Here is a 22,219-nt window from a genome sequence, read left to right on the forward strand (position 1 = left end):
AGGTAGGAGGATCACTTGAGTCCAGGAGTTCAAGTTCAGGTTGAGCATCATAGTGAGACCCCGTCTCTAAAAATTAAAAAAAAAATCCATTGAACTCCTCAGATATACTAGGCATCTTGCTGGTGCTGGTGATTCTGAGGCAATAGGTCAGGATGCCTGAGTAATTCAGTCTCTTGAGAAATAGATGAATGATAATTCATTGTGTCATAAGACAGGTGTGAGCAAAGTGCTGTAGTAGATGAGATGGCCGAACTGCTCATTCTGTCTGTAGGCTCAGGGATGACTGCTCTGAATAACATCTGAGCTGAATCTTGATGTTTTCCAAGACAAAAAGAGCCTTCCAGGTAGAGAGGAAAACATATTCAGAAACACAGTGCTGAGAACATTCTGTTTTTTGTGTGTGTTTCTTTTTTTGATTTTTAAGACAGAGTCTCGCTCTGTCACCCAGGCTGGAGTGCAGTGGCATGATTTTAGCTCACTGCAACCTCCACCTCCTGGGTTCAAGAAATTCTCCTGCCTCAGCCTCCTGAGTATCTGGGATTACAGGTGCATGCCACCTCACCTGGCTAATTTTTTTTGTAATTTTTAGTAGAGACGGGGTTTCACCATCTTGGCCAGGCTGGTCTTGAACTCCTGACCTTGTGATCCAGCTGCCTCGGCCTCCCAAAGTGCTGGGATTACAGGTGTGAGCCACCGCACCCGGCCTGTTTGTTTGTTTTTTAAGTTTAGTTTTATTTTTTAAGAGACAGGAGCTTGCTCTGTCACCCAGGCTGGGGTGCGGTGGTGTGATCATAGCTCACTGCAGCCTCGACCTTCTGGGGTCAAGTAATCCTCCTGTCACAGCCAACTTAGTAGCTGGGACTTCAGGCACACATCACCATGCCAGATGACTTTTTAATTTTTTGTAAAGATGGGGTCTCACTCTGTTGTCCAGGCTATTTTTGAACTCCTGGCCTCAAGCAATCCTCCCACCTTGGCTTCCCGAAGTGCAAGGATTACAGGCAGGAGCCACCATGCTTGGTATGAGAACATTCTGGAATGCCTAGGGGGCAGGGAAATGTTCAGCAAGGCTCTAGAGAAGGGGTCAGGCGGGCTGGGATGGGCAGTGAGGTAGACAGCATCAGGGCTACTTTGTGACAAGCTCAGCAGCCTGCCTAGGAATTTGGCGTCTTTCTTGTAGCCAATGAGGAGATTTCTAAGCAGGTGGCTAACATGATCAGACTCATTTTAGAAATACAGTGGTGGCTACAAGCTAGATGGAGGCTGCTGCAGTCATGGGGTGTGGGATGAAGACGGCAGGACTGAGGCGTGGGTGGGGCAGGGGACAGTAGGAGGCAGACTTGAGAGGGCCAGACTGAGGGAGTAAAGAACTGGACGTTCTGTACTGGCGCCCTGGGAGAAGGAGGGCGTGTCTACAGGTCACCTGCCTGGAGCCAGCTACATGGAAATACCTGTTAGAACAGCTCTAGATTTAAGAAGAAACTTTTTAGTTTCAGAACCCCTTTATACTCTTAAAAATTATTAAGGGTCCCAAAGAGCCTTTGTTTATGTGGATTCTATCTGTCGCTGGATATGTACTTTATTAGAAACAAAAAACTAAGAACTTGAAAAAATTCATTTATTTTTATGTAATAATAAACCAATTACACTGACATAATGACATATCTTCGTGAAAAATAACTTTATTTTCCAAAACAAAAAAAAATTAGTAAGAAGCGTGGCGCTGATTCATATTTCTGCAAATCTGTTTAACGTCTGGGTTAATAGAAGACAGCTGGATTCTCATACCTGCTTCTGCATTCAAGCTGTTGCAGTATCGCACGATACGTAGTCTCTGGAATATTCTGTTGTACACTCAGGAGAGGATAGGAATTAAGCACACAAATTACATCTTAGCATTATTATAAAAATAGGGGTTTTTTTTTTTGTTTGTTTGTTTGTTTTGAGATGGAGCCTTGCTCTATTGCCCAGGCTGGAGTGCAGTGGTGTGATCTCGGCTCACTGCAACCTCCACCTTCTGGGTTCAAGTTATTCTCCTGCCTCAGCCTCCCAAGTAGCTGAGACTACAGGTGTGCACCACCATGCCTGGAAAAGTTTTGTGTTTTTAATAGAGATGGGGTTTTACTATGTTGCCCAGGCTGGTCTCTAACTCCTGACCTAGTGATCCGCCCACCTCGGCCTTCCAAAGTGCTGGGATTACAGGTGTGAGCCACCGCGCCCAGCCTAAAACTAGTTTTTACTTTGAAGATGCCCTGAAAAAATCTTGGAGTCCCCCAAGCTTCCCTAAATCACACTTTGGGAACCACTGAAGTAGTCACTTAGCAAATGTCTGTTGAATGACAGCATTCTGAGTTCCCACAGCACTTAATTTAAATAGCATGCACGACGTTTATCTCCCAGACTTACAACTGAGCCTGGTGCTCAGTGGGAGGTGTGAGCCAGACATGCAGCTGTGGGGCCCATCAGAATATAGGGGCTGGTGGAGGGCCTGGGCGGCACCCCAACACTGAAGGAGAGGGGAAAGAGCTGGATCAGCTTAGGAGGAGAATCAGGCCAAGTTATACAGCCTAAGGGAGCACATAGTTTCAAGAAAGGGCAGTCTATACTTTTTTATGTAAAATAACAAGTCAAGGCGTGGTTCCCAGTTTCAAAAGCGGCAGAGAGGTTGCATAAGGCGAGGACTGTGAAAATGCTGTTGGATTTGGCAGTTAGAAGGGGCCGGTGCCCCTGGGGTCAGTTTCATTGTTTCAGGTGGTGCCTGGCCTGTCCCGAGTGCTGGGTGCATGCTCAGTCCCTGCAGCCCTGGTGTATGGTTGGGGTTCCCTGACAGGCAGTGTGAGGTGAAGGCCTCAGACAGCGTACTGTGAAAGCAGCATGATTGCCTCTGCAGCTCCGCTGCCACACTGAGCAGCTGAAAATCCCCAAGCAGACTGGGGGCTCCACCTGATTCCTGACAGCAGGGCCAGGAGGGAGCCAGCGCAGGCATCCCTTGCCCTTGCCCCAGTCTGCCCAGAAAACACCTGATGGATGCCTTTTTTCTCTTTAGCTCATGCCTGCAGGGCTCTGAGAGGAGGAAGCCTGGGGCAGGACCCGCGCCAGTGGCTGCTGGGCACAGCATGGAGCACCCCAGCAAGATGGAGTTCTTCCAGAAGCTGGGCTACGACAGGGAGGACGTGCTCCGGGTGCTGGGCAAGCTGGGCGAGGGCGCCCTAGTCAACGACGTGCTGCAGGAGCTTATCCGCACGGGCAGCCGCCCGGGGGCCCTGGAGCACCCGGCTGCACCCAGGCTAGTGCCTCGGGGCTCCTGTGGGGTCCCGGATTCCGCCCATCGGGGCCCGGGAACAGCCCTGGAAGAGGACATCGGAGGCCTGGCCAGTTCCCTGCGACCCATAGTGATCGATGGCAGCAACGTGGCAATGAGGTAGTTTCCCTTCGTCCTGCAGCTGGGGCTGAGGAGGCCTCTGTTACAGGAGGCCTGAGAACTGTCCCTCTTCTCTGTGGTTTGCTCCCAAGAGCTTTGGGGACAATGGATCAGGCTTTGAATCCCTGTGCCAACTCATAGTAGCTGTGTGGCATTAAGCAAGTCACTTAACCTCTCTGAGCCTCCTTTTCTCCATCCATTTTCTCATTTTCTCATCCACGGTGGGGATGAAACCTCCATAGAGGGTTTTTGTGCACAAAATGCCTAGGACAACGCCTGACACAGAGTAAGTTTCAAAAAGTGTAGTTGTTATGATCATAACCCAGAGGAAGAGCCTTCTTTTGGGGAAGATGTGGTAATGAGGGAGGCGCCCTGGGTCAGGTGTTGACAGATGTGGTTTTTGTTGGGAGTCTGTCCCTAACCAGCTGCGTGACTCTGGGAAAGCTGCAGCACTCATTTCCTCTTCTGTGAAAGAGGCCCGCAAATATCTCTTCTACTCTGTCGACGTTAGGAGCATCAGATGGGCAGGTGTGCTTGCAGTGCGCTGGAAGCCCTCTGCTGGGGTTGCGGGGGAGGTGGTGTTGTGGTTCCCTTGTTAAGTTTGAGAGATTTGTTTGTGGTGTCCTGAGCTGCAGATGTGGCTGTGTGAACATTCGTGTGTTGGCATTTTTGTGGGCTTTGGGAATGCCAGCTCTTGAAGTGGGGCGTTACCCAAACAGGTGGGTTATTCTACCACTTGGCTTTGTTACAGCCCTGCAAAGGGCGGAGCCATAGCAAATGGTTCACTCACAGCTGTAAATATATGTGCTTGCCTTTTCAAAAGCTGAGTTACTCCCGCCATAGGTGGGAATCCAGAAAAGCCATTCTCCGCAGCGCCGAACGTGTCAACAGAGCATCCGGGTTTCCCTTTTGGATTTGGTGTTGCAGGACCTAGGTGTGCAATGGTTCAACCCAGACGGTCCAGTCTTCGTGGTTGTCCCTGCACTTTTTGTGGTGTGTACTGTGAGTTTTCTGTTTTTCTTTTCCAGCTTTTCATCAGTAAGTCTCCCTGGCCTTGATGACATCAGCTGGCGATGGAGCCCTCTCTTTCTCCTGGGATTTAGGGACTGGCCCATGGGGTCTCTGTCACATTCTCACCCATGTCATGTATAGGCACCAGATACGTAAACCTATGAAATCCTGCTCAATTTAAGATATCTGGGAAGCTAAAAAGATTTTTAAGAATCCAGTAGGTTCTGAGGGTCCTAGAAAGTCTAGGAGGGGTTGTGAGAGCGTCTTGGCCTCTGTACAATCTGAGCAAGGAACCTCGCTCTCTAGGCATCCATAGAAAGAAGGCTTTAAATGCTTAAATCTAAGACCTTCCCAGCCTTAAGGTTGTATGAGTTCTGTGATTCCAAATCAAAACAGCAGAGTGGCTGTAGAGTAAAAAGACTATTTCAGGGGCTACAAGAAACATGTATGTTTTAGAAATTGTTATAATAGGATAGCGGTGCAGGGTTTTGTTCTTATGGGAGTCTCGGTTGCTGCTTGGCATCAAACTTAAGCCACATCCTCTGTTTGCACATGACCATAATGTGCCCTGGGCACATCCATTAATCCCCCCGCCTCTGTCCCCCACCTCCCATGATTACAATCAGTTTAATTTTCTCACGCTCAGTCTGTGCAGGTTACACGTTGAAATCCTTACTCAGACTTACTACGAAGAATGTGTCAGAGCATAAATGTTCTCACACACTGGCTACCTCCGAAACACCTGAGTCAACCAGAACACATGTACCTATGCTCTGTGTGTGTACATATATGGACACACACACACAATGTGTCTACACACACACAAACATCCCCTTCCTCTGCTTCTGGATCCCAGCGGTCAGGAAAAAGACAAATTGCACAACCACCACCTGATCATGGGACTTAATTTGTTCCTTTTAAAGGCAAGTTCTAGGGATAGTGGGGTGTGAGGTTCCACCCTCTCCTGTACCCCTTCCGCAATGACATCTATTGAGTTCCTCCAATGGGAGTTTCAACAGAACTCACGTCCCTCAAGCTCTGCCATATCCTTAGTCATGAAAGGTTTAAGCGGATGCTCACCCTTCACAGGCAATGGTTGGCTGAAACCCAAAGTGGTGTCTCGTTGTTAACTGTTGACCTCAAAATTCAATTAACCTCAGAAACATGGTTTCTGAAAATTCCCTTTCACTGAGGTTTTGTAGTATTGCAGACATTGCCATTTTCTGTTTTTGCAGGCAATACTGCTTCATGCACTGTCTGGCCTTGCAGTGGTGGGGAGGGGCTAAAAGACCGAGTGGGACACCTGTTCTTTCCACCTCCAGTGGATGACAAGTGTGGCTTCTGTTGACAGGAGTGTTCTTCAGTGCCTGCTCCTGGCTGTGGCTCTGTCCCCTGGAAGCGTCCTTCTGGAAGTCCTAGAGGACAGTTGTTTTTTATTTTTTCCAGCTTCTAGAGACTTCGTTCCTCAGTTCATGATCCCTTCTATCTTCAAAGCCAGCAATGGCCTGAAATGATATTCACAACATGACATGTCTGTGTACATATATGTTTCTCTGGGGGAAGATTCATAGCTTTCAGTAGCTACTTAAAGGACCTGTAATCCCCTAAATATTAGAAACCACTGACATAGAATGAGAAATTACAGGTAATACTATGCTTTATTAAAGGCCAGGGATTTCTTTTCCCTCTGCCTTTTGGGAGGCACTGGGCCATGTGTCCCCTGTAAGTACAGAGAATGTTAGAGCGGGCCATCAGTCCTTGTATCTGACCCTCTCAGTTACACAGGAGGGGACTTGACAGGCTTGACTATGGTCAACACTGGCTTGACTCAGACCCTGACACCCACCTGTGTGCTTCCTGGCCATGCCACAATTGGTAGAAGTTTCCGTGGGCTTCTTTCCTCCGTGCTTCAGAATGTTTAGCCCAAGGCCATTGGTCATGCTTGGCTGAGTCCAGAAGGCCTGGCTGCTGCTCTCTGGAGGTTGACAGAGTTGGCCACTGGCCCAGTGCTTTTTACAGAAATGGGTACTTTAAGTGGGACTACTGGCATCATTCATCATTTGTTTTTTTCTCATTTTTTGTTTTTTTGAAATGGAGTCTCACTCTGTTGCCCAGGCTGGAGTGCAGTGGCATGATCTTGGCTCACTGCAACCTCCACTGCCCGGGTTCCAGCGATTATCCTGTCCCAGCCTCCTGAGTAGCTGGAATTACAGGTGTGCACCACCACGCCTGGCTAATTTTTGTTTTAGTGGAGACGAGGTTTCACCATGTTTGCCAGACTGGTCTTGAACTCTTGAGCTCAGATGACCACCCACCTCCACCTCCAAAAGTGCTGGGATTACAGGCGTGAGCCACCACACTCAGCCCATTCATCATTTTGTAAGAAGTGGGTCAACATAATCAGAACTCCAAGTGACAATGTGGGGAGAGTGTAGACGGGGACCTGGTAAACAGACCCATGGCTGCCCCCAGTTTTGCTGGACCTCTTGCTGCACCCCATCAAGGAAACCAGGCAGGTCAGAAGCATGGGACCACTAGCCCAGAGCTGCCAACACAACTCCCGGCAGTGAGGAAAAGGCCTGCACCTGCACCGTCCCCACAGAGCCACTTGCCACGTGTGGCTATCAAGCACTTGAAGTGTGGCTGGTGCAACCAAGGAACTGGCTTCTAATTTTATTTTTCAAATTAATTTTATTTAAATGTGAATAGCCGGGTGTGGCAGGTCACTATAGACTGGACTGTACAGCTCTCCCTTTTCAGCCTTCCAGCTGTGTGGCCTTAGGCAAGTCACCTGACTTGAGCCCTATTTACACAATTAGGAGGTTGGACTAACCCTTAAAAGGCCTTTTCATCTCTAATAGGTGAGGATTCAAGGTGGTTATTTTACATATGCTTGAAATAAATAAATAAATTTTCTTTCTTTCTTTCTTTCTTTTCTTTCTTTGGATGAAGTCTCATTCTTGAGCCAGGCTGGAGTGCAGTGGCACAATCTCGGCTCTCTGCAACCTCCACTTCCTGGATTCAAATGATTCTTGTGCCTCAGCCTCCTGAGTAGCTGGGATTATGGGAGCCTGCCACCACACCTGGCTAATTTTTGTAGTTTTTTTTGTTTGTTTGTTTTGAGACAGAGTCTCGCTCTGTCACCCAGGCTGGAGTGCAGTGGCGAGATCTCTGCTTGCTACAATCTCCACCTCCCAGGTTCAAGCCATTCTCCTGCCTCAGCCTCCCAAGTAGCGGGGACTACAGGTGCATGCCACCATACCTAGCTAATTTTTTGTATTTTTAGTACAGACGAGGTTTCACTATGTTGGCCAGGCTGGTCTCAAACTCCGGACCTCAGGTGATCTGCTGGCCTCGACCTCCCAAAGTGCCGGGATTACAGGTCTGAGCCACCGTGTTTGGCCAAATTTTTGTATTTTTTTTAAGTAGAGATGGGGTTTCGCCATGTTGGCCAGGCTGGTCTTGAACTCCTGACCTCAAGTGATCCACTGGCTTCAGCCTCCCAAAGTGCTGTGATTATAGGCGTGAGCCACTGGGCCTGATCAATACATTTTTCTCATAAAGGAATTTCTTTTCTTTAGAGGTACAGCGAGGTCACAGAGCAAGAAGAGCCAGCTCTGGATTCAGTGCTCTCTCCAAAGCCTCACGTTTCCCCAAGATGTTACCATTCTTTCTGATCTCCCCCTGGCCTAGGAAATGGCTACAGGGTGGGAGACCCTGATCCATAGGCTGTTGTCCTGCAGCCAGAGCCGGACAGAGCACAGGCAGGCTCTGGCTCCAGGCAGGCTCTGTCGGCAGCATACAGCCCTCGACTTGTCAGCTGCAGGCAGGAGGTGTGAGGCCCCACTCCCTTCACAGGGGCCCTTTACAGCCACATGTGCCTCGAATGGTAGCTCTCATGGACTAGCAGCCCAGACACTGATTTCCAAGTACAGTCTCCATACCTTCGAGGTAGGGCTGTGTGTGTTTCTGTGAGAAAGAGGAGGACATCAGCTTGGGTCATTCAGCTGAATGCCTGAGTCCATAGATACTTGGCCTTAAGAAAAATGTCCAGCAACTTTTTTTTTTCTTTTGAGATGGAGTCTCACTCTGTCACCCAGCCTAGAGTGCAGTGGCGCGATCTCAGCTCGCTTCAACCTCTGCCTCCTGGGTTCAAGAGATTTTCCTGCCTCAGCCTCCCAAGTAGCTAGGACTACAGGCGTGTGCCACCACGTCCATCTAATTTTTTGTATTTTTAGTAGAGACGGGGTTTCATCGTGTTAGCCAGATGGTCTCCATCTCCTGACCTTGTGATCCGCCCACCTCGGCCTCCCAAAGTGCTGGGATTACAAGCATGAGCCACTGCGCCCGGCCCCTAGCAACTTTTTAAAAAGAAGGCAGTTTTCACTGAAAGCACATTCAAAATGTCATCATGGTGTGTGGGAAGAGCATGAATTCTCACCAGCAAGCAGTTGCAGCAGTTTCTTGCCTGGGGCAGGCAGACTCGCAAGTGTCTGACCTGTTTTACATTCCATAGGCAAATCTAGAAAAGGCGGGATTTGAAGTACAAGCTTAGGGGGAAACCACCTGGTAATTTCACATCCTCTTACTGCCCCAGAGGAGGGTTTCATGTAAATGTGCCCTCATTTGGAGTGCACAGAGCTTTTTGGTTTGGCTGTTGTTTACATTTTCACCCTCTCAGGACACCCAGCAAGCTCCAGCTTGTGCTGGAGTAAGGGATCTCCAAGGAAGAGAGAGTTTAGGCTTGAAATCATGGCTCAGTTTTCATCATGCCCCTCTCCGTGGGTTCCCAGAGGCCAGAAAGTGAAGGGTGGGGGTTTATGACAGGGCTGGGGGTCAGACCTGCTTCTGAGATGCTGAATCTGTTTTGTCCGACATTAGCCTTGGGGTCCTGCTTGTCTGAACGCATTTCTTGTAAGGTGAAAGCTCCCAGAGCAGCCCCTGCTCACCTTCTCTTCTCTCTCCCTTGAGCTGGGGAGAGATCTCCCGGTGAGAAGGGTTGGAGTGTTTGCAGTTGAACTCCCAATAAGAAACAGCAGTTTCCCTTCACACCTCAGACCCCTAAGGAATCCTTGCTCCTCTCTTTCTTCCCGCCCACAGCCACAACCTTCTTCCGCACGTGGCTGCTTTGGGAGCCCCTAGCCTCTGCAGGGACTTCTTGGGCAATAGTAAAAGATGCAGTGGTGTACGATAGGATTGTCTAGTTACTGTAACTGGCTGGCACTCTGACTGCAGCTACCCTAGGCACAATAGTCAGGCAGGCAAAATTTGCCCCGGGCTCCAACCCACTTCCTCTTTGTACCTTCCGTTACTCAAAACTCCCAGCTCCTGTCTCCTTTTCCCAGGGCCTGGCTCTCAGCTTGCTGCCTGATGAGCTGGTTCACAGTGTTAGTTAATAAGGGCATGAGGGGCCTTTTTTTTTTCTTTTTTTTTTTTTGAGATGGAGTCTTGCTCTTTTTGCCCAGGCTGGAGTGCGATGTTGTGATCTCAGCTCACTGCAACCTCTGTCTCCTGGGTTCAAGTGATTCTTCTGCCTCAGCCTCCCAAATAGCTGGGATTACAGGTGCCTGCCACAACACCCAGCTAATTTTTTTTTTTTTTTTTTGTATTTTTGGTAGAGGCAGGGTTTCCCCACGTTGACCAGGGAGGTCTTGAACTCCTGACCTCAGGTGATCTGCCCACCTTGGCCTCCCAAAGTGCTGGGATTACAGGCATGAGCCACCACGTCCTCCCATGAGGGACTTTTTCTAAGCATGAGCATTTAAACTACGGGTTACTATTGCTCCAAAGGAGCTGCCATCTGAGTCCTGGGGTGTAGACAGAATTGCAGGGAAGCAATGGTCTTCGGGAGACTGGGAGGAAGAATTTCCAGCCCAAGGGGTCAGGCTTTGAGGGCTGCCCCTAGATCAGAGAGTTGGGCACATTGCTTTGCTTCAGTTTCGTCAGGGTAAAGTGGGGACAGGGTCACTTCCTCAAGGGCTTCTTGTAATGATTAAATGAGGCAAAATGTGCAAAGTGCCCTGGCAAACAGAACCCTCTACAGAGCTTAAAAATGAGCTCCAAGGCCAGGTGCAGCAGCTCATGCCTATAGTCTCAGCACTTTGGGAGGCCGATGTGGGAGGATCACCTGAGGCCAGGAGTTCAAGATCAGCCTGGGCAACACAGCCAGACCTCATCTTTACAACAAATTTTTAAAATTAGCCAGGTGTGGCAGTGCGTACCTGTAGTCCCAGTGACTCAGGAGGCTGAAGTGGAAGAATTGCTTGAGCCTGAGAGGTTGAGGCTACAGTGAGACATAATTGCACCACTGCACTCCAGCCTGGGTAACAGAGTGAGACTCCATTTCTTAAAAAAAAAAAACAACAACAGGGCTCCAAGAAGCAGGGGTGATGTCTTTTCTTAGCATGCAGTGCAGAGCCTTGTAGTAGATATTCCGGAATCGCGCTGAGCCTGTGAAGGAACGCATAGATGAGCAGATGCCTTTGGTGAGTGCGCTTCTGTCTGCGTGCTGGGGAGTGGGCTCCCAGGGCGACTGAGAGCTCTGCCAGGGTCCAGGTTCGCTCCCTGTCTCTCACCACTGAACACTGCCTCCTGCACCCACCAAAGGTGTCAGAGATGGCTTGTGAATGGTTAAACGCAAATATGTAAGGAGACCCCGAAAAAAGAGCAGCAATTAGGAAAGAACTGTCAATCATTGTGGCAGTCCTGTTTTCCCTTGAGAATTAACTGAGGGTGGGCTTGACTACAGTGAAGAGATGCCTGAGTCTCGCAGGTGGCGTCGGGGAGGCTGTCATCAATTGTTCACTTTACCTTTTTGGGGCCACAGAAAATGGACCTCATTTTCTATGATGGGCATGATTTCTTTCCCCACCTTTGTAGGTAGGGGAGGGTACAGCTTATATTTGCCATTGTACATCTGGTGGGGCCTCTGTTTCTTCTGTCTCCTGGGAGACTCAGACTTCGTGGTTCCTCTCTGCCCCCTCCCTCAGATGGCCTCTGGGGGCTTTGAGACCTGGTATTGGCTGGAAAAGGCGTCTCAGGCCCTCTCTGGGTTCTGCCTCACAGTGGCTGCGCTGGCCTGGTCTCTGGACAGGGAACATGGAAGTGGCCTTCTGGGAGCCACAGTGGCTTAAAATGTTCTCTGCTCACTGGCTCCAGTTCGTTCATCCCCAGATAGTCCACCGGGCCTGGGAGCACATGAGGGATGGGGTGTTTCTTCAGGCTCACTTCTCCAGCCATGTTCTCCAAGGCAGCCCTGAAAAAACCACGTTTCTCTGAGGGGCTTGCAACCTGCCCTGGCTGTGCTGAAAAACAAAAGTTCAGCCTCTGCTTCAGCCTCTTTTTCTCAGAGTCTTGGTGTTCCTCCATCTCCCTGTCTCCTACGGCTGGGCTGGATGGAGCCAGAGTGGGGATGCCGGGTGAGGACCTCCTCCTCCTTCCATCTCCCCTCTTTTTCAGCTTCTGCTGGGCTGGAAGGGACCAGCGATCTGCTTCTTCTTCCTTTTTTTTTTAAGACTGAGTCTTGCTCTGTCACCTAGGCTGGAGTGCAGTGGCACGATCTCGGCTCACTGCAACCTCTGCCTCCCAGGTTCAAGTGATTCTCCTGCCTCAGCCTCTTGAGTAGCTGGGACTATAGGCACATGACACCACACTCGGCTAATTTTTTTTAAAGACAGAGTTTCACCTTGTTAGCCAGGGTGGTCTCGATCTCCTGACCTCGTGATCCGCCTGCTTCGGTCTCCCAAAGTGCTGAGATTACAGGCGTGAGCTGCCATACCCACCCTTCCTCTTCCTTTTTACCACAGACTTCCCCATTGATATTTTCTTCTCACCGTACAAGCCTCAGAGCTCAGCCTCAATAGCGAAAGCGATATTTATTTTTTTCCTTTCTTTTTGTTTTCGTTTTTTCTTGAGACGGAGTCTTGCTCTGCGGCCTAGGCTGGAGTGCAGTGGCTCGATCTCTGTTAACTGCAACCTGTCTCCCGGGTTCAAGCGATTCTCCTGCCTCAGCCTCTTGAGTAGCTGGGCTTACAGGCTTGTGCCACCATGCCCAGCTAATTTTTGTATTTTTAGTAGAGACGGGGTTTTGAACTCCTGACCGCAGGTGATCCACCTGCCTTGGCCTCCCAGAGTACTGGGATTACAGGCGTGAGCCACTGTGCCCAGTCGAGATATTTATCTTCTTAAAACTGGAGGAAACCCCAGATGTTGGTAGCGAGGCCTGGTTCCTCATATGTCACTGGAGCTAAAGGAATTTAGGAAGTTCTCTTGTATCTCCACAAAGCCTGACTTCCAGTAATCATGATGAGCATTTCTAAAGACTTCCTTTTTCTTTTATAAACCTGTGACTGTCCTAATCTGCCCTGAGAAAATAGCAGGAAAGGTCGCACACAAAAGAGAGCACAGTCATGCAAATTCAAAGTGTTATCCTTGTCTGCTCCTGGGCTGGCTGCCAGGCTTCTCGGGAGAGGGCATGAGTGGCGTGGCGGCCCTGAGCTTTCTGAGAACTCATCCCTGCCTCTCCCTCCTGGCTCAGCTCTCCACCTGTTGCCGGAGCTCATTCCTCCTGCTCCAGCCACACACCTGTCTCTGGTCCCTAGATCACGTCAGTCATGCCTGTGTTGGATCTTTCCGGTCAACTCTCCCCTTTGCCTGGGCTACTCCTCCACCTGCTTCTCAGCTGAGTTTCTTCTCAGCCATTCATTTATTCAACAGCTTTTAAATTGAGTCATTACAATTATTAGGCATAATGCTGAGCACTGAGAATTCCGTGGTGAGCAAGAGGAGCTCATGGTTTAGAGAAGGGAGACCCAGGTGACCCCCTGGATGGGTGCGAACGTTCCCCAGTGCCAGGAAGGAGTGGGAGGGTGCAGTGGGAGCTTGTGAGAGGGATCTGATGGAGTCTAGGGGGTCGGGGATGCTTTCCTGAGGAAGTGAGGATGAAGCTGGGATCTGAATGCCGAAGAGGAGGGGAGTGATCTAATTTGAGGCCAGGCTCTGTCTCATCCATGGACAAGTCAAATTGATTTTGCCTTCTCAATATCTCCAATCTATCCACTGTCTCCCTCCAGCAAAACCCCACTGACCCCATTGACTGAATCTGAGAGAGTCTTCAGGTTTCACCAGTCACTCAGAGCAGCGTTCAGCGGCCCATTCCCTTGGCTTTCCTGATGCGCACCCCCTGGTTTTCTTCCTGCTTCTCAGATCTGTGCCTTCTGAGTCCCCTGTGATATAGCCCTCCTCTACCTAGAACCAGCTGCAAAGTCACAGAGTTCCTCCAGGTCCAGCCCAGGCCGCTTACTTTCTCTACAGGCGAGCTGGAAATTCTGTCCATGCTGTGGCTTCAGGTATTGCTTACGCAGAGATGACCTACAGCCTTAATCACTCAGAACTATCCTCTGAACCCTAGCTGTTAACATTTCCTCTAAGTGGAAGTGTTAACCACTTAATATGTGTCTAAAATAAAACTCATGATCTTTCCCTCTAGCCCTGTTTCCTTCCAGAATTCCTGGTGTCAGAATAGCCCACCATCCTGTTACATAAGCCAGAGATCTTGAGTCATCTTTGATGCCTTCTTCTCTATCACTCCCACATACAATCAGTATTGAGTTCTGGAGATTTGACCTTCTAAATATCTCTCAAGGTCACCTACTCTTCTCCTCCATCCACCACCACCAGCTTAGTCCAAGTTACTGTCAATTTTTGCTTTCTTTTTTTGAGACCGAGTCTCACTTTGTTGCCCAAGCTGGAGTGCAATCTTGGCTCACCCTCTGCCTCCGGGTTCAAGTGATTCTCCTGCCTCAGCCTCCTGAGTAGCTGGGATTATAGGTACCTGCCACCATGCCTGGCTAATTTTTATATTTTTAGTAGAAACGGGGTTCAATATGTTGGTCAGGCTTGTCTAACTCCTGACCTTGTGATCTGCCCGCCTCAGCCTCCCAAAGTGATGGGATTACAGGTGTGAGCCACAGTGCCCGGCCATTTTTTCCTTCAATAACAACAGATTTTGAACTGGTACCTTACGTCTGCTTTTGCTTTCTTCCAATTTAATGTCCTCTGTGCTGCCAGATTGGGCTTTTTGAATCATACATCAATCACATCACATCACATCACATCATCACATCACATCACATCATCACATCACATCACATCACATCACATCACATCACATCACATCACATCTTCACATCACATCACATCTTCACATCACATCACATCACATCACATCATCACATCACATCACATCACATCACCACATCACATCACATCACATCACATCACATCTTCACATCACATCACATCTTCACATCACATCACATCTTCACATCGCATCACATCACTGCATCGCATCGCATCGCATCACATCATCACATCACAGCACATCACATCACATCACATCACATCTTCACATCACATCACATCACATCACCACATCACATCACATCACATCACATCACATCACATCACATCACATCACATCTTCACATCACATCACATCTTCACATCACATCACATCTTCACATCGCATCACATCACTGCATCGCATCGCATCGCATCACATCATCACATCACAGCACATCACATCACATCACATCACATCTTCACATCACATCACATCTTCACATCGCATCACATCACCACATTGCATCGCATCGCATCGCATCGCATCACATCACAGCACATCACATCACATCACATCACATCACATCATCACATCACATCACATCACATCACATCACATCACATCACGTCACATCATCACATCACATCACATCACATCACATCACATCACATCACATCACATCACATCACATCATCACATCACATCACATCACATCATATCACATCACATCACATCACAGCTACTTCCAATCTTAAAATCCTTCCATGGCTTTTAATTCCTCTTGAGGGGAAGAAAGGAATCTTGCACGATGTCTGCAAGGCCCTGCCTGATCTCACATCACTCTCTCCTTATTGCCTCCACTGATGTCTTCAGTGGAATCTGAGGGGCATTGGCCTTCTTCCTTGGGCTTGGGAGACGCAATAACACATTTACAAGCATCTCTCAGGACGAGAGTGATTCTGTAGATGGCTACTCCTAACGCTCTTGATCTTTCTTAGCTTCAGTTAAAGAGAAGGCCTTGTCTGTTAGTCCTCAGAATGTGTTTTCCTTGGAGCCTGTATTAGGATTCTCTGGAGGGAAGAACTAATAGGACAGATGTATATATGAAGACAGTTTATTAAGGAGTATTGACTCACACGATCACAAGGTCCCATAATAGGCCATCTGCAAGCTGAGGAGCAGGGAAGCCAGTCCAAGTCCCAAAACCCCAAAAGTAGGGAAGCTGACAGTGCAGCCTTCAGTCTGTCGCTGAAGGCCCAAGAGCCCCTGGCAAACCACTGGTGTAAGTCCAAGAGTCCAAAAGCTGAAGAGCTTGGAGTCTGATGTTCGAGGGCAGGAAGCATCCAGCATGGGAGAAAGATGGAGGCCAAGAGACTCAGCAAGTATGCTCATTCTACTTTTTCTGCCTGCTTTATTCTAGCCATGCTGGCAGCTGATTAGATGGTGCCCACCCAGAATGAGGGTGGGTTGGCCTCTCCCAGTTCACTGATTCAGATGTTAATCTCCTTTGGCAACACCCTCATAGACCCAGGAATGATACTTTGCATCCTTCCATCCAAATCAAGTTGACACTCAATATTAGCCATCACAGAGCCCAAGACACTACATACCTATCACAATCTATGCGGTTCTTTTTGATGGATATTGTTTGTGAATGAAAGAATGAACTATCTTTAAAATGTGGATTTTCGTGTGTGTGTGTGTGTGTATGTGTGTGTTTTAAGACAGAGTGTCCCTCTGTTGCCCAGGCTGGAGTGCTGTGGTAGGATCTCGGCTCTCTGCATCTTCCACCTCCCAGGTTCAAGTGATTCGCCTTCCCCAGCCTCCAGAGTAGCTGGGATTACAGGTGCATACTACCACACTTGGCTAATTTTTGTATTTTTCGTAGAGATGGGTTTCAGCATGTTGGCCAGGCTGGTTTCAAACTCCTGACCTCAAGTGATCCACCTGCCTCAGCCTCCCAAAGTGATGGAATTACAGGTGTGAGACACTGTGCCTGGCCTAAAATGTAGATTTTCTTGGTCCCCTCTTGATTATAAGACTATGATCCAGGAAATTCACAGGGGAATCACTCTTAGGAACACTTGCAGTGTCTCTACAGATTTCTTTGTTTTCCCGTTGTAGCCATGGAAATAAAGAAACCTTCTCTTGCCGGGGAATCAAGCTGGCTGTGGACTGGTTCAGGGACAGAGGACACACCTACATCAAAGTTTTTGTTCCTTCCTGGAGGAAGGACCCACCAAGAGCTGACACCCCTATCAGAGGTATGCTGGAGCAGATGTGTGCTCGGGAGGCACTAGGCACACTTCCTTGGTGCACTCTTAACATCCACAGTCAAATCTCTACTTAGTGATGTTTGTCTTCCTCACTGTGCTATAAGCTCCATGAAGGCTCCAATTATGAATGTTCAATGCCATTGCCCTAGCACCCAGCACCTAGTGTAACACCTGGTATTCAATAGGGAGTTCAAAGTTAGGTGTTCGATAAGCAATTGTTTAGTAGATGAATGAATACATTGCTCTTTTAGTGTGAATAATTAAGTTCTCAAAATAATTGTGCCTGATAACTTTTAACACCCGAAGAGAGGCTGGATCTGTATTCCACTTCTAATAGTTTATAGGATTTGAAAGAGGCATTTATTTGGTCAGGTAATATTTATTTACTGAATACCTCATCTAATCTCTTTATTTAAAAAGAAGAAGAAAACCGAGATCTAGGAAATTCTTTTTTTTTTTTTTTTTTTTTTTTTTGAGACAGAGTCTTGCTCTGTCGTCCAGGCTGGAGTGCAGTGATGGGATCTCGGCTCACTGCAACCTCCACCTCCTGGTTTCAAGCGATTCTCCTGCCTCAGCCTCTCCAATAGCTGTAACTACAGGCATGCACCACCACACCCAGATAATTTTTTTTTTTTTTTTTTGAGACGGAGTTTCGCTTGTTACCCAGGCTGGAGTGCAATGGCGCGATCTCACACCCAGATAATTTTTGTATTTTTAGTAGAGATGGGGTTTCACCATGTTGGCCAGGATTGTCTCGATCTCTTGACCTCGTGATCTGCCCGCCTCAGCCTCCCAAAGTGATGGGATTACAGGCGTGAGCCACTGTGCCCAGCTTTTTCATTTTTAATTCTTAAATCAGTTAGGAATATTTTAAGCTACAAATATTAGAACACTGCAGTTTTATTTGTTTATTTACTTATTTTTGAGTCTCACTCAGTAGTCCAGGCTGGAGTGCAGTGGTGTTATTATGGCTCATTGCAGCCTTGCTTTCCCCTGGCTCAGGAGATCCTCTTACCTCAGCCTTCTCAGTAGCTGGGACTATAGGTGCACACCACCATACTTGGCTAGTTTTTTTTTTTGACACAGAGTTTCACTCTTGTTGCCCAGGCTGGAGTGCAATGGCGAAATCTCGGCTCATTGCAACCTCTGCCTCCCATGTTCAAGCAATTTTCCTGCTTCAGCCTCCTGAGTAGCTGGGACTACAGGAGCGTGCCACCATGCCCAGATAATTTTTGTATTTTTAGTAGAGATGGGGTTTCACTATGTTGGACAGGCTGGTCGCGAACTCCTGACCTCAGGTGATCCACCCGCCTCAGCCTCCCAAAGTGCTGGGATTACAGGCGCGAGTGACTGCACCCGGCCCTGGCTAGTTTTTGTATTATTTGTAGAGATGGGGTTTCGCCATGTTGCCCAGGCTGGTCTTTAACTTCTGGGCCTAAGCAATCCCTCTGCCTTGGCCTCCCAAAGTGCTAGGATTTATAGGCATGAGCCACCACGCATGGTCAGAACACTGTGGTTTAAACAAACAAGGTCTTGTTTGTTATTTGGCTTTGTATACAGGTTGAGCATCCCTTATCTGAAATACTCGGGACCAGAAGTGTTTTGAATTTCTGAATATTTTTATTATGATTACTGCAGAGCATTCCTAATCCAAAAATCCCAAATCCGAAATGCTCCCACGAGCATCTCCTTTGAACATCATGTTGGTCGGATTTTCGGATTAGGGATGCTCACCTGTGAGAAGGGATCAGATGCAAATCTCTTTATTATTACGATCAAGTGTTTTGTACTCGACATAACTGTATGTGCTAGACTTTGACACAACTGGCAGCACAGTAGGGCGTTTCCACCAGCATTGCCTCGGACACGTGAGTCATGTGTCACACTACAAGGTCAGGACGGCTATGATGATAGGGATTTTCAACTCTGTTACAGTCTTCTGGGACCACTGTCATGTATGTGGTCTGAAACATAGTTATGCAGTGCATGACTGTATATCTGTGAAATTGCCATGGGTTTTCTCTCATAGCATGAGAACTTCTCCCTGAATGGCAGTGCAGGCCATTTGTGTTGACTGGCAGTTTTCACTTTAGCATACCCGCCATGGAGGAGGCAGGCAGCCTGGCGCCTCTGCCCACCACTTATTCCAATGGCAGAATGGTTTTATTCTAGGAGGCCAACAGCCCCAGGGGAGGTTTCCTCCTTCCTGGTTGTGTCTTCACTTTCTTTATAGTGACATGAACTTTATAGTGGCATGAACCGCCACTCATTTCCCATCCCTATGGCTATAATCTGGAGGAGCTGCCTGGAAGTAACTCACCTGTTGGTTAGTCATCCCGGCTTTGCCTGACTTCCACTCCATCTCCACCGCCTGGAGTGCTCCAAGACTGCAGGGAAATGGCTCCCACCTCCGCTCCAGCCTTCTGTGCACATTCTGGGCCGTGCTTCCCTCCACACTGCGGAATCAATATGATCCTCTCTGCTTTCTGTCTTCCTAAAATATGTCAACATCCTGGGTTTGCTGATGTCCCCAAACCTACTTTTAATGTGATTATAGATTCTGCCCCCTGCTTCACCTTTCATTACATTGGGACTATGAGAAGGAGGGAGTATAAATACTTGTGTGCAGTTCCTGTCATGAACTTGTTGCTCCAAATTATTCTTTATGGTCTGAATACGAAGAATGGTGAATTTCTTTTTTTTTTTTTGACGGAGTCTCACTCTGTCACCCAGGCTGGAGTGCAGTGGCGCGATCTCGGCTCACTGCAACCTCCGCCTCCCGGGTTCAAGTGATTTTCCTGCCTCAGCCTCCTGAATAGCTGGGATTACAGGCATGTGCCATCACACTTGGCTAATTTTTGTATTTTTAGTAGACACAGGGTTTCACCATGTTGGTCAGGCTGGTTTCAAACCCCTGACCTAAGGTGATCCACCTGCCTCAGCCTCCCAAAGTGCTGGGATTACAGGCATGAGCCACTGTGCCTGGTCCAAGAATGGTGAATTTCAATAGTAGTGTAATACTTAAGTATAATATGGGAAAAAGTAGAGAAATTACTTTGGGGTAAGGAAGGAATTTTTAAATAAGCCACAAGTGCAAACGTCCAAGAAAAGATGAATAACTTTGACTATACTAAAATAAAAGCTTTTATCATTAACAGATACCACAAAAACAAAAAAGTGAAAAGACAAGCCTCAAACTGGGGTGAGGGTGTGGGGATGGGTTATATATCACACATTACTGATGAGGGACTACTGCCCAGATCTAGAGAGATCTTCTCCAAATCAATGAGACAAAAACAATGAATCAACAGAAAGATGCACTAAAGCATGAATAAGCTGTTTACAGAGAAGAAAACATACATGGCCACATAAACATACAAACATATAAAAAGATGCTCAATCTCATTAGCAACCAGAGAAATGCAAAATAAAACCACAGTAGGAGGCCATTTTGTACCCACCAGATTGGCGAAAATTCAAAAGCCTGAAAATGCCAAGTGTTGGCAAGGTTGTCTTATATGTTGTTTTGGGTATGTAACTTGGCATCACCACTTTGGAAAACAATTTGGCATTACCTTGTAAAGTGCCTTCCATACAGCTCAGCCATATTCACTCTTGGAGATACACCCTGAAGAGGCCTTTGCCTCTTCTGTGCCAGGGGCTTTCATGCAAGACTAACAGTGATGAACGTATGACATAACCAAACCTCACAAACACAATGATGAGCGAAAAAGACAAGCTGCTTAAGCATATGTATAGTATCATTCCATTTGTGTAAAGTCCAATGGGTAACTATACTGAAAATGATCCTCAGCTGGGCATGGCGACTCATGCCTGTAATCCCAGCACTTTGGGAGGTTGAGATGGGTGGATGCTTGAGTCTAGAAAGTTTGAGACCAGCTTGGGCAACATGGCGAAACCTTGTCTTTATGAAAAATACAAAAATTAGCTGAGCATGGTGGTGTACACCTGTAGTCCGAGCTACACGGGAGGATAAGGTAAGAGGATCACCTGAGCCTGGAAGGTAGAAGCCGCAGTGAGCCATGATTGTGCTACTGCACTCCAGCCCTGGCGACACAGTGAGATCTTGTCTCAAAAAGAAAAGAAGAAAAAAAGAGGTCAGGCACAATGGCTCACACCTGTAATCCCAGCATTTTGGGAGCCCGAGGAGGACAAATCACAAGGTCAGGAGTTTGAGACCAGCCTGGCCAACATGGTAAAACCTTGTCTCTACCAAAAATATGAAAAAATTATCTGGCGTAGTGGCGTTTGCCAGCAATCACAGCTACTCAGGAGGCTGAGGCAGGAGAATTGCTGAACCTGGGAGGCAGAGGTTGCAGTTAGCCAAGATCAGGCCACTGCACTCCAGGCTGGGTGGCAGAGTAAGACACCGTTTTGGGGCGGGGCAGGGGGTAAGAAAGAAAATGATTCTCATAATCTGTATTTTAAATAATAAAGGGAAGGACATTATAAACACGGAGTTCTAAAACTAGGGTTGTCCTAAGGGCTTAAGGGAAATGGAGAGGATTGCAGACTGAGGGGGCAGAGGGGACCTCCAAACATGGGCCACCCCTCTTTCTCAAAGGAGGTGCTGCATATGTGGCATCTTTATTTTTGTTCTTTGTACCATAGACACATTATGCACTTTTTTGGTTTTTTTTGAGATGGAGTTTCGCTTTTGTTGCCCAGGCTGGAGTGCAATGATGCCATTTTGCCTCACTGTAACCTCCACCTCCTGGGTTCAAGCGATTCTCGTGCCTCAGCTTCCCGAGTAGCTGGGATTACAGGCATGCCCACCACACCTGGCTAATTTTGTATTTTTAGTAGAAGGTTTCTCCATGTTGGTCAGGCTGGTCTCGAACTCCCGACCTCAGGTGATCTGCCTGTATCGGCCTCCCAAAGTGCTGGGATTACAGGCGTGAACCACCTCGCCTGGCCTCATTATGCACCTTTAAAAAAATCAAACTGGGCAGAGTGAGGTGGCTCACACCTGTAATCCCAGCACTTTGGGAGGCTGAGGCCAGTGGATCACGATGTCAGGAGATGGAGACCATCCTGGCTAGCAGGGTGAAACCCCATCTCTACTAAAAATACAAAAAATTAGCTGAATGTGGTGGCGTGAGCCTGTCGTCCCAGCTACTGGGGAGGCTGAGGCAGGAGAATCACTTGAACCTGGGAGGCGGAGGTTGCAGTGAGCCAAGATCGTGCCACTGCAGTCCAGCCTGGGTGACAGAGTGAGACTCTGATTCCAAAAAAAAAAAAAAAAAAAATCAGCAATCTATGTCATATGGGAAAGGACTTAAATTTGAGGGACCTGAGTAACTATTACATGTCAAAGAAAATGTTTTTTTTTTCTGCATTTCTCTAAATGCAAAATTAAGATCAAAC

General features: G+C 47.9%; 1 protein-coding gene across 2 annotated transcripts in view; it reads left to right on the top strand.

The window, feature by feature from the left end:
* The window catches only part of ZC3H12D (zinc finger CCCH-type containing 12D), a 38,003-nt gene that overhangs the window by 6,038 nt on the left and 9,746 nt on the right, over nucleotides 1–22,219 (top strand). For both annotated transcript variants that reach the window (XM_012453307.3, XM_064360583.1), the window contains exons 2-3: nucleotides 3,047–3,421; nucleotides 16,680–16,819. In XM_012453307.3, coding sequence (XP_012308730.2) covers nucleotides 3,047–3,421; nucleotides 16,680–16,819 — 515 coding nt within the window. The remainder of the gene's footprint in view (nucleotides 1–3,046; nucleotides 3,422–16,679; nucleotides 16,820–22,219) is intronic.

Source organism: Aotus nancymaae, unplaced genomic scaffold (assembly GCF_030222135.1).
Source record: "Aotus nancymaae isolate 86718 unplaced genomic scaffold, 86718_ANA_hifiasm-v0.15.2.pri h1tg000040l, whole genome shotgun sequence".
Classification (NCBI taxonomy): Eukaryota; Metazoa; Chordata; class Mammalia; order Primates; family Aotidae; genus Aotus; species Aotus nancymaae.